At 34.2% G+C, this 13783-nt stretch overlaps 1 protein-coding gene across 1 annotated transcript; it reads left to right on the forward strand.

Moving 5' to 3' along the window:
• Positions 1 to 11035: 11035 nt before the first annotated feature.
• On the forward strand, positions 11036 to 12979 carry LOC116006942 (NAC domain-containing protein 100-like). The gene is made up of 3 exons (XM_031247476.1): positions 11036 to 11409; positions 11509 to 11786; positions 12160 to 12979. The coding sequence occupies exons 1-3, from the start codon at positions 11223 to 11225 to the stop codon at positions 12691 to 12693; spliced, it is 999 nt and encodes a 332-aa protein (XP_031103336.1). The 5' UTR covers positions 11036 to 11222; the 3' UTR covers positions 12694 to 12979.
• The last annotated feature ends 804 nt before the right edge of the window (positions 12980 to 13783 follow it).

Here is a 13783-nt window from a genome sequence, read left to right on the forward strand (position 1 = left end):
TTTAAAAAAAAAAAAAAAACAGTGACATTATGGTAAGTTTGTGTAAGTTTTTTTTTTTTTTTTCTTTCGGTGCATTTTTTTTTTTCATTCTTCCAGTGCACATTTTTTCTTTTTTCGACTGCATATTTTTGTTCCTTTTAAGCACCCAGTTTCTTCCTTCAAGTTCACATCGTGCACTGCACAATTTTGGACTAGTGCAAACTTCGCGAACACATTCTATTTTACGTTTTCATTCGCCTCATGCAAAGCTAGCTCGTATATAATTTGTGTTGATGATCCCGTATTGGTCTTCCAATTAGTTTTATTGCTCGTTGAATCACAAACACGAGTTGGAGTATTACTATCTAAGCAATACATTAAGCATTACTAATTTGAGTTAAATATTGCATTGCTCATTTATGATTTGCATTGAAGATCTTGTATTAAATTTAGTCTTTTCAGTAATTGCTTTACATCTTTGTGTCTTACAGTGTACATAGTTGTGCTTTCCAGTGCACATTTTTTAAGCTTGCAGGTGTCAAAATTTTTTTTTTTTTTTTAAATAGCAGTTGATCTTGACTAAATAAACGGCTAAGATTTATCCATATTTTTCACCAGAGAGCTCCTTCGCCAAATATAGTGACAGATCAAAAATCCGTCACTAAATTGTAACAATTACAATTTTTGGAGTTAACATGCGAATGATCCGTCACTAATTCGTCACTGTATTTTTTGCTAAAATTTGCCGCTAATATTAGCTATGTATTTAACGAAGGAAATATTCCGTCGCAATATCTATCGAAAAACCCCTTGCTAATCCATCGCTAAATATCCATTTACTCAAAAAATTAAAATTTGTCGCTAAAATATCGCTATTCCGTCGTTAAATCCGTACTATATAGGCTTTTTTTAAAGTGATATATTTTCAAAACTACAAATATCATTTTCCTACTCATTTTGATACTTTTAGCTTCAAAAGTAACCACTTGCGTGTATTGCCTTTACTATGGAGAGTTTATCTCCACTAATAATGTCATCAATTTATTTTTATAAAGAGATTAATAAGACAGCAACTTTTATTCAGTGATTAAAAGTGAATGATAATTTAGTGTTTAGTTTTTGTTTTATTGTGTCAAGTTAATCAACATTCGTCTGTTTTCAAAAAAAATCAACATTCGTCTATCTTTCATGAATTTTATTTAAATGTAACGAAATTAAGATAACAAATAAGAAGTTGTTTCAAAAAAATTAATAAAAAAAAAAAAGGAAGTTAAAAAGGTGGATTACTTTTGTATAATTAAATTAATTAAAGGTTACAGTTGACCATTTGTACATTTAAAAGTTAAAACCATAAAAAAAACATTAAAATAAATAGAAGATTGGAATATATTTTTCCTCTCTCGAATTTGTTAAATTTACACAATTAAACCACTAAATAGTAACACGTACAACCACCAACTCTCGAAGGAAGTTGCAAAAGTTTCAAAGTTCAAAGGATTCAACCAGATCTGGTCCTCTGGATAAAGAGGTGGTTTGATTTTAGTAGATCCCTAAAATAAAGTTTTCAAGAAGATGTGTACTGTTGTTTCCCTTGTCTTGTGTGTTCTGTATTTGTTTGTGTTTTTCTTTCTGTTTCTCTCGTTTTTGTGACGAGTTTGTTTTCCTCTCGTTTCTTTTGATGAGTTTTTTTCTTCATAAGTGCGAATCATAAAAGTTGGTCATGGCGTATGTGAACCTCATCCTGGGTGACAAAGATGACAACGAAAAAGAGCATCTGCAGTTCAGATCAATGGATGTATTGTCAATGAATGTAAGGTTGAAAGCAAATACTCAGGTGGTGTGCAAGACTTTCCAACTGAAGTCAATCTTGACTACGTTTGATCAATCCTTCAATGATATTAAAGAAGCGTTAAGTTCATCAAACGGATTTAGCTTCAAATTTGTGAAACAGTCTGTGAATCAAGTTTTTTAATTTGTAACATTGCTAGGGAAATTGTTTCTATGTCTGACGGTAAGGAATGGTATACCGTTCCATTGATCCTATTTGTAATTGTTTCAGGTTATGATTAAATGAATGAGTTTCTTTACTTTAAAAAAAAATAAAAAATAGTAACATGTGCATGTGTACCATGGAACAATCAAATATTGTGTGATTGTCTTATTTTGCCACTAAACATACAAGTCTTTCATTAACTAATGATATTTTTTTAACTAATGATATTTTTTTATGCTTAGCTTGTTTGGAAACCAGAAAAATGATTTATTTCTCAAAAATATTTTCCTTTCCAGTGTTTAATTGCATTTTAAAAAACTGTCTTGATGTGTTCGGTTTATTTTTCAAAAAATAGCAGAATTGTATAATTAAACATCAGTTTCAAAAAAAATCAATGTTATTTATATATAAAAAAAAAATAAAACCAACAATAATTTTTCATTTAAAAAAAAAACAGAAGCCGACTTCGAACTAGGGGTGTAAACAAATCAAATAATTTTGATTCGATTCGTGATTCGAATTCGAATAGTTATATTCGAATTCTAATATTTTGAATACGAATCCGAATTCGAATACACATTTTGATTCGAATGTTATTCAAATCCAAATACAAATCAGGATAGATTCGATTCGAATAGTATTCGAATATTCGAATATATATATATATATATATATATATATATATATATAAAGAAACTAAATTAGTAAAGGCATAAATCCTAGGCTAAAATAAAAGTGAGAGCAGCCGCTTCAGTGCTTCACCCTTCAGTCTTCTCAATAATCGAAATTTTTGTTATATTTTATCTTAATTTATTAAAAAATTTAGAAAAAAAATTAAGATAGTCATTTCGAATTCGAATATTCGAGTCGAATCGAATATATTCGAATGAATTGGTCGAATCGAATACGAATCGGAATTTAGGATTCGAACACTAAACGAATTCGAATTCGAGTACTCATCAAAATAATCGAATTCGAATCGAATACTGAAGTATTTGACTCGATTCGATTCGTTTACACCCCTACTTCGAACTGGTTTTCGTTGGAAACTAATTTTTTCTGGTTTCGTCCAGAGATGGAGAAGTTTGTGGTGGAAAATGACTTCTCCTAAAATGACTTCTGGAAAATGAGTCATTTTCCAAAAAAAAAAAAAAAAAATCCTTTCTAGTGATTGGTTGCATTCCAAAAAATTGTCTTGGTGTGTTGGTTCATTTTCTAGAAAATAAGCATAATTATTTTTAATTTTAGGATGTGTTTGGAAACCCGGAAAATGATTTCCGGAAATCATTTTCCAGGTTTTTCGTGTTTGGGAGTGCTTGGAAAACCCAGTCAACGGAAAATGATTTCCGTTGACTGGGGAAAATAACACCATTTTGGCGGAAAACGACTTCCGCCCAAAATGAGCGGAAGTCATTTTCCGCTCTCCCTTGCTCCCGTGCTAGGGACGGCCGGTCGTCCCTCTCTTCGTGCTAGGGACGGCCAGCCGTCCGTCCCTTCGTTCCAGCGGACTGGTTTCCGCCGAAAACCAGTCCGCCGGAGCTGTGGTTTCCGACCAGAGCAGATCTGCTCTGGTTCCAGCGGAAACCAGAGCATTTTTGCTCTGATTTCCGCTGGCAGAAACCAGAGCATTCGCTGCTCTGGTTTCTACCGGCGGAAACCAGAGCGACGCTCTTTTTTTTTCCTTTTCTTTTCTTTTCTTTTCTTTTTATATAAATATTATTATTTTATATCTTTTTGTATTTTAAATACAATAAAAAAAATTTATATAATTACATTCTACTCATTTTCCACTCATTTTCTAGAAAATGAACCAAACACACCAGAACAGTTTTCCAAGATGCAACCAAACACAGAAAATCAAACAGTTTTCGGAAAATGACTCATTTTCCAGAAATCATTTTCCTGCTTTCCAAACACACCCTTAAATATTTAAAATATACAATGGTGGTGGTGGTGGCAGTGGAGGTGGAGGCGGAGGAGGTGGTGGGGTGGATGGGTGGGTGGTGGGTGGGGTGGTGCTAGTGGCGGCGACGACGGCGAGAGGTGATCGGTTGCTCCAATGCTGCAAACAGAAAATGATTTTTCCTTTAAAAAAAAAAAAAGAAAAGGAGGAAGTCATTTTCCTGAAAATGTTAACTATTTTCCATTGACCAACTCATTGTTTTTCATTGACTTTAAATTTTACTTGTTGCCAAACACTGGAAACCCGAAAAATGATTTTCATTTTCCAGATTTCCAAACACACCCTTAGTGAATTCGCAATTCTAATTTACCATAACTCAAAAAAAAATGGCATTTTTGTCTAGATGGAGAGGAGGGAGCACAATTTTCTCTCTAGATTGACTTGGATGCAGTGCTCTTCTTTTTTTTTTTTTCCTTTTCAATTTCTTTTATTATAATAATTAAATTAGGTTTTTAGAATTAGTTTGACATGCATGATACGCTAGTTCCATAATTTTTTTTTTTTTTAAACACTTCATATGTCATATGGTGTGCAAAATTGTGGGTTACTAGAATGGTATGTTTACCGGCAAAATAAGACAATTACACAAATATTTTTTTTAATATTTGAATTATTGCATATATTTTTTAAATTTAATAGCTCAACTATAAAATTTTGATAATTTTATTGGCTTATTTAACATTTTTTTTTCTTATTTTTTAAATATGTTAAACTTAATTATTCTCTTATTACTTGCTAGATTATAATATATATTAAATTATTCAATCAAAACGCTGGAGTGTAGATGCCCCAGGAGCCCTACTACAAGTTCCTCTCACTTGTTCTTCGCAGCCGAGTTCGGCCCAATCTGTCTTCCTCGAGCAGGTTCCTTACTCTCATCGGTGGATCCTTGAGATCTCTACAAGTACCCACATTGTTTCTTGCCATTTTGGCAATAATACCATCCACTACCATGTTTTGTTCATGTAAAATATGTAGCACTTTTATGTTCCAAGCTTTGTCTAACTAACTCTGGCAATCCCCAATAAGCTTCCGTATGTGGCCTCTCGGGATGGATAGGTCATTGATCCAATTAGTAACTTCTTCCGAGTCACTTTTGACAACCAAGTTCCGAACACCTCTATTCCAAGCACTGTTGCAAAAATCCTCGCCTAGGCTGCCTAAGCGCTAGGCGCTCCTAGACCGAGGCGAATTGCTCCTTAGGCGTCCGCTAGGTGGCCGGCCGCCTAGCGCCTAACTCGGCCGACTGAGCCGAGTTGTCGGCCGACTAAGCCGAATTTGACCAAGTTAACTCGGTCAACTCAGTAGAGTTAGCCGAGTTAACTCGAGCGAGTCGGCCTTATTAATTTTATTATTATATTTATATATATTTAAATTTATTTATTTATATAAGAGAAGTAATAGCTATATATATAATATATACAATATAATATATGACATACACCACACACATGAATTATTTTTTTGTTTTTATAGGTCGCCGCCTAGAATCGCCTAGGTACCGCCTAGACCGCTTAGGCGCTAGGCGCTAGTCTACCGCCCGACTAGCGCCTAGCGCCTATTGCAACCATGATTCCAAGCCCATTCGTTAAAGCTTAATTGATACGACTAGCATTTTTAGAGCATGATATTCTTTTAAAATTTTCAAAAAGACCAGTTAATAGGGAGCGATAAGTAATATAATAATCTTTCACAATCATGGAACTTAGTGGATTATATTATTGTTGAATGCTAACTGGGAGCCAAGTATATACAAAACACTTTTTTTCTTTTTTCCATTCAAACAATCATGTATCGCTATCCAAATAAAGCATGAAAGGGGATGAAGATGCAAAGTTCTTTTTGACAATTTAAGCCATCTTTACATTGTGAGGTACACTTGTCTACTTGTTAAACCAAACACCACTTTGATTCTTGGCATCCATACCAATAAACTCAACTGCCTTTTTGAAATGAAAACAAAATATGTGGTCAATTTTTGTAATTTTGCTCCTTTACCAAATGGGGTTTACTCTAATTTTCAGGTATATGGTGACAAAGCCTTTCGGTATCTTCTTCCTTTGAATGGTAAAATACATCCATACAGCTGTTTTTTTTTAACACAATAATAATAATTTTGGATGCAACACATATCTTCCGACTATATATCTTAATGATACTTTATTAAGTCATGGGATTTGTTTTCGTATGCAGTTGAAACAACCATGAAAGTAGCGATAAACTATTCAATTGGGAGAATTTCACTTTTAGGTTTTCACAATTATTGTACTAAATACTCGATTTGGTCTCTCGACTATTAGGATTTCACCATTTTGGTCATATCGACTACTAATTTTGTTCAGTTTCATCTCCAACTATGTGAATGTTAACTAAAACAGTCATTTTGGTCATTGACTACTAATTTTGTCCAGTTTCATCTCCAACTATGTGAATGTTAAATAAAACCTAATTTAGAGCAGCAACCATTTTAAATGGAAGTGGCACGGGTGAGACTCGATCTCATGACCTCTCATATGGAAGAGTTACTACAAGCCATCTAAGCATAAGGTGCTTGGCTTATATTCTCGTTTTTAACATCTAACAAACAACATTTTGGACTAAGGACCATTTTAGGTCAATATTGCATTGTTGGAGACAAAGTTGAGCAAAGTTGATACTTAAGGACCAAAGTGGTGAAATCCTAATAGTCGAGGGAGCAAATCAGTTATCAACTCTTGTCACATTTAATCACTGACTTTTAATTTGATTATCACATTTAGGGTGTGTTTGGTAGTCCGAAAAATGATTTCTGGAAATCATTTTCCGAGCTTTTGGTGTTTGGCAGTGCTTGGAAAATGCAGTCAACGGAAAACAATTTCCGTTGACCAAGGAAAATGAGGTCATTTTTCCGGAAAATGACTTTCGGATTCCGAAAGTCATTTTCTGGGCTTGGCTTCAACAATTATTTTGCCAAAATTGCCACATATGTTACTTTATAAAAGAAATATCATTATTTTATATTATTATTATTATTATTTTATATTTTTTTAAATAATTAAAATGTAAAATTATACAATTTAACATATTTTCCAGAAAATGAACCAAACACACAAAGACAGTTTTCTAGAATGCAACCAAACACTGAAAATGAAACTGTTTTCCGAAAAATAACTTATTTTCCAGAAAACAGTCATTTTCCTGCTTTCCAAACAAACCCTTAATCGCAGAACGATTTTGTTGCTATTACTATGTCCGGTCTTTTATTACAATTTGTATTCAATTGACTTTAATTTCTAAGGCAAACTGATAATTTTAATCTTCTGTTTTTGTTTTAAAAAAGGCTCATAAATAAATGACATAATACGGAGTAATAAACAATATAGGAAAGAAACTAATTTTTAATAAACACATCTATCAAATTATTGTTTATTATGAACATTTTTCCAACAAAAAAAAAATGAACCTAAGATTGTAAATACCAAATTGTCTAAGAAATTAACATTGATTAAATTAAAATTGTAGTGAAGTACCAAATATAACAATGTTAATAAAGTTATAGAACTAAATGTGATTAAATTAAAAATTATGATCTAAATACAATAGTAATAGCTAGGATTGAAAGTAAGATTTTCTCTATTGAATACTGATTAGTTACTCTTCTCATACCCTTACTTTTCTAATTGACAATTCTAGAAGATGGGTGGTGAATTGATCAACTACTGTATTGTCAAAGAGGAAGGGTAATCTTAGCTTGAAATTGATGAGTGGAGTGAAAAAATTAAAAAATTTTAGAGTTAGAGTTTAAACATTTTTTAGCTCGATAAAAATTAACATGATAAGTCTAAACATGATAAGTTCAGGCTGTGTTTAGCAGAGCTTATTTAGGAGCTTATAACTTATTTTAATCTATTAATAGGCTATAAGTCTTGTTTGGTAATGTTCTCAAAATAAACTAGTAACTTAAAATAAGAGCTTATTTTGAAAAGTTATTTTAGATAGATAGTTTTTCAAAAATAAGCTAATAGTTTTCTAACTTTTTCTTTCATCTTTATTCTTATTATTTTAAATAAATGACATCCTTTACCCCTTTTAATTAAAACCCTTTTCTATTTTCCTATATCCACAACTCTTCTCCCAGTCGCTATACGGTGGACCATGGTCCACAATGCATTGTGAACCATGGTCACAAAACGGCGCTGTTTCAGTAAGTGAGAGAAATGGCGACCATAATTCATAATGGAGCTTCGTAACTGATACTACAATTCATCTCAAAAGATGTTGTCTCACATTTGTTTTTATATTATCGAATGAAACTGTAGTTATATCGAAATGTAACTGTAGTTGTGTTGAAATGTAACTGCAGTGTATATAAACTGATACTGAATAACATTTCACATTTTTTTTGTGCATAGTGTCCAATGAAACTGTAGTCATATCGAAATGATATTGTAGTTGTGTTGAAAGGAAACTACAGCGTATTATAAAAGAAACTATAATTGTGTTGAAAGGAAACTAAATAGTAGATTCACATATTTGAGTGTATAATATCGAATGAAACTGCAGTTATATTGAAAAGAAACTGCAGTTGTGTTGAAATGTAATTGCAATTGTGTTGAAATGTAACTACAGTGTATATGAACTGAAAGTGAATGGCGCGGAACGGAGGCTGTTTCAGCCGTCTGTTTTCATTAATCAAAACGACGTTGTTTTGATGCATGGTCCACAGTAAAATTTGCACTCTTCTCCTTCTTTGTTGTTGAGATGAACGAGATTCGCAACAATATTGCTACTTCATTATGAGATGCTAGACCATGATTATGTTAATAGTTTTATTTCAAAATGTTAAATTTTAATATGTAAACAAATCTATTTAAATTTAAAACTATTTAAATTTTATAAAGATGTCTTTTTTAGTCTTTTTACATTTATCTATCAAAAAGCTAATTTTTACCAAACACTTTTAAGCATAACAGCTCTTCAATTTTAAGCTACTAGCTTATAGCTTTTTAGCTTTCAGCTATCTTTTCAGCTAGGTTTGACAAACATAGCCTCAGTGACCCAAATAGCCAGGCTCGAAATGACAAATTATTGTGTAGAACATGGTTAACGTAGCTGTGTGGACTATGAATGCAATATACATTTTTAATATATTAAAAATACATTATTTGTGTACTGAATGTAAATTATTTGATTATATATATATATATATATATATATATATAATCATGTACTTTTAAATAATGTATTTTAACGGATGGTGCCAATGATGGTTTTAACGGATCGGGTCCACCATAAACCGGATATGGGATGCCGGGTCTAACAGACTAGAGCCCAGGCGATTACAAAAGTAACTACAAGAATCGAACCCGCGACAGGGGGTTGAAAGTAAGAAGCCGGTACCACTAGACCGTAGTACTTGCCGTGTTCAGATGTGCCCCTCATGGACAACCGAGCCCCCCATTTATACTGAGCCACCCCACCTCCTGATAGTCCACGCGTACGCTCCGAGATCTCACCCCTGTCCCTCGCCCCACGTGGTCCACGTGCACCGCACCGCACGACACACCCCTCACACGCCACACCCGCCGGCCCCCCGCGCGGCGCCACGCGCCATGGAGCGCAAAGGGGGCGCCAGGCCGCGGCACGGCCACGCACCCGGTGCGCCGGCCGCACCGTGGCCGGGCGCTGCCAACGCGCCCATTAGTGCCCCCAAGGCCCCGCCGGCGGCACCCATGGCCGGTGGAGGCGTGTGGGCTTTCTGGACCTACCCCGGGCCGCCTGGCCCACCGACCCAAGCCCAGCTTGCTCAGGCCCACACCTAATATCCCTATCATGTATACAAATAATATACTTTTAGTATATGAAGAATGTACTTTTTATTTATGGTTCGCACAAATGTGTGGACCATGGTCCATGGAATAGTGATTGCCTCGAAATTCAGTGGGCTAGCCCAATAACCCGAGCCATTTAAGGTTATTCTTTATTTCACAAGGGATGTGGAACAATATACACACACACACGAAGTTTATATGTAAGATCATTTTAAATATTTTTATTATATTTTTAAATAATTATATTAATAAGTTGATTACAAAATAAAATACTTTTTATGAAAATAAATAGTGAAAACAAAAAAAAAATTAATATAATTGTTATATTATAGTGTAAATACATTAATTATTTTTTGTTGGAATTTAGATTTATTGAATGATGTATAAGTTTATATATGTTACTGTAAATATGCTAATTTTTTTTTAAGTACTATTGACTATGTTACAAAGTAGTATCTATTTATAGTTACTTTCTCAACTAAATGAAGCACAAACTAGTATCTATTTATAGTTGACAAAGACCTTGTGGTCAAGTGGCACCCGGTGTCCCGATTAACACTTTCACATAGATGATGGGAGTGGGTTTGAGCCTCAAGTTTATTAAAATTGAAAGTTTAGAATGTTAATTTGGAAATGTCAAAAATTTTAGTTGAGCTTATTTAATAGGACAGGTCACTCCAAAGTTTTAGAATTAGGGTCAATAATAATTTAAACTCAAAAAAAAAATAAAAAATTGATAAGTCCGAACTGATAATCCCAACAATCTAATAGGGTAACCCAAAACCAAATGATCTAATAGGGTAACCCAAAACCAAATGAGCTAGCCTGATTGACATTTGTAGTGTCGAGTCCATGGCATAACAAATGTGTTGAATGGATATTTGAGGAATAGTTGCATTTAACGAACCAATCATTATTGTGTGACCATACTATTAAATAATGCACATTCAATAAAAAAATAATGTACATTATATTCAGAGGATGTACATCATTTGTAAACTGAATGTACATTATTTCTATAAAAATAATGTACATTCAGTACAAAAATAATATACATTTAGTACATTAAAAATGTACATTTGATTATGGTCCACATAGCTGCGTGAACCATAATTTGCCTTAACGAACTGAATCCAAGTCAACAAAAAATTACAGATATTGTTATACCGAATTATACCAAATTTTAGTTACGTTAAAAAAAGAGGCATGCTTCTTTGTTTTTGTGTGGGAGATAGTAGCAGGGGGGGTTGTATTTGGTCAAATATAAAAGGGTGAGATAGACTAAGATTTATTGCAGCTACCTAAGAGAGAGAGAGAAGCCTAAAACACACTCTCAACCCATTAGTTGCTTACATACCACGTTTCTATACCTTCCCAATCCCAAACCTCCATTTATGGGCTTCTGTTCCTCACTCTCCTTTTTCTTCATCCTTTAAGCTTATAAGGTTTTTGGTTTTGTTTTGTTTTGTTCTGTTTTATGGTTATGGAGAAGTTATGTGAAGGGGTTGGAGATCAGATGGAATTGCCCCCAGGGTTTCGATTCCACCCAACAGATGAAGAGCTAATCACCCATTATTTATCAAATAAGGTTCTTGATTCCACCTTCTCTGCTATTGCTATTGCAGAAGTTGATATGAACAAGGTTGAGCCTTGGGACTTACCATGTATGTATTTGATGTCTTTAAGGAATTGGGATTTGGTTTTTGTTTTGGTTTTTAGTGTGGTGGGTGTAATATAATGTTAGTTTGTGGTTACTGGTGCAGGGAAAGCAAGAATTGGGGAAAAGGAATGGTATTTTTTCTGTGTGAGAGACAAGAAGTATCCGACAGGGCTGAGAACCAACAGAGCCACGGTTGCAGGGTACTGGAAAGCCACCGGAAAAGACAAGGAGATTTTCCGGGGTAAATGTCTGGTGGGGATGAAGAAAACTCTGGTTTTCTACATGGGCAGAGCTCCTAAAGGTGTCAAAACCAATTGGGTCAGCCATGAGTATAGACTTGAAGGTCAATTGTCTCTTCAAAACCTTAACAAGCCATCTAAGGTATTTTTTTTAATGGCAGTATGCTCTGGATAAATCTTGTTTGGATCAAATTTGTAACTGTGTGGTTACAAGTTTGTAGTATGGACAGCTTAATTAGTCGTAGATGTGAAATTTGTTATAAGAGACCAAGGATCCAGTTTCACTCGAGGACAGTGTGAGAGCAACCTCTCAAAATGAGAGGGACTCCTTGTGCATAATGAACAAAAGTTTGTCTAGTTTTTATAGGTCAGTTGAGTCACCATTATTTATCCTTCCATAAATCGTCGAATCAGGAGTGTAGACGATTCCACCTTTTATCATAAATTTGTATTCTTAGTCTGACCGGGTTCTTTGAATATGTTTGTTTTAATGGATTTTGATTTTTCCTCTGTAGGTACAGAATGACTGGGTACTCTGCAGAGTGTTTCAGAAGAGCTCAGGTGGCAAAAAAGTCCATATTTCCGGCATGATAAGATCCAATTACCCTGCCGGAAATGGACCCCACAACTCCCCTCTCCTTCCACCATTAGCCGATTCACCGCCCTGTCACGGCGGCGCCGCCAAGGCCAACAGCTACGTGCACTGCTTCTCCAGCAAACAACAAGACATGAATATGAATATGAATATGAATTTGATCAACTTTTCCCCATTACCCATTTCTCCAATAATCCCCAATAATCCTTTCACTACAAATCCTCTCCAAATCCCATTACTCCCCATGCAAGATCCTGCAACCCTGAGGAACTGGCTCGCAAACTATGGGTTCAAAACAGAGAAAGAGATAGCCAGTGGAGTGTCTCAGGAGACTGGTCTTAGCACTGACATAAACACCGAAATCTCCTCCGCCGTGGGAAAGAGATGTTTCCAAGACCCTCCATCAACACCTCCACCAGGACCACAAGACTTTGACTGCCTCTGGAGTTACTGAGAATTAAATAAATGTTGAAAAATAGGCCAAAAATATATATACTCTCATCATTATAATTATTGGTGTGTAGTGAATTGTGTGTGCATATATATATATATAGAGAGAGAGAGAGAAAGAGAGAGAGAGATTTTCTGAATTCCTGAGGTTGATGAAATTATGTTGTTCAGCTTCTTCATTATTGTCTGTTATTGTAATGGTGGTGATTGGGATAATATTTATATATATATAATAATCAAACACAAAAATTTGTAAATTACTAGGAATCAACGTTATTGTTTATTGCTGATATTTTTATGATGAGGTTGGTGGTTCAGTGGCTCACTCATCTTTTCTTGTGTTTTTTCCCCTTTGAACCTACTATACATTCTTTGTCCAAGAATTCTATGTCTTACATCATGCAACATATTTAAGGTTTGATGTTGAAATATTTAATGTTATAATTTTGTTGTTAATTTCTAATATTTTCTCTTATGATTACACTAGTTCCATTACAATCTGGGCCGAGCCAGAATTATTATCCGATGGGGACGAAAAATTAAAATAAATGAGGAATTTTAGTGGAAAAATAAAATGCTTAATAATTCTGCCATGCGGTTCAACCAGGTCATTTAACTAACTCATCTTTTAGTAATTTTTCTATATTACTTAGTTATATTTAAACATTGGGTCACACTTGTGTGAGACCGTCTCACGGATCCTTATTCGTGAGACGGGTCGGGTCGGGTCAAAGCACCATGCAAATGTCATACTTATATGTGTAAATCTCACACTTATATGCTCAAATACAACACTAATCAAAAATACAATTTTTGTTACTTATAAGAGAAAAAGTAATACATTTTTTCATAATAAGTAATGTTGACAAGTACCTCTCACTTATAAGGGCAAATATAATACTTTTGAGAAAAATATAATACTTTTAAATCGATGTAAAAGTATTGTATTTTCCCTTAAAAGTATTAAATTTACCCTAATAAGTAACAAAAATTTTATTCCTGATTAGTATTACATATGAGCATATAAGTATGACATTTGTGCATATAAGTGTTACATTTACATCTTGATCCGACCCGACCCGACCGTCTCATGG

This window comes from Ipomoea triloba, chromosome 2 (assembly GCF_003576645.1).
Source record: "Ipomoea triloba cultivar NCNSP0323 chromosome 2, ASM357664v1".
NCBI classification, from domain to species: Eukaryota; Viridiplantae; Streptophyta; class Magnoliopsida; order Solanales; family Convolvulaceae; genus Ipomoea; species Ipomoea triloba.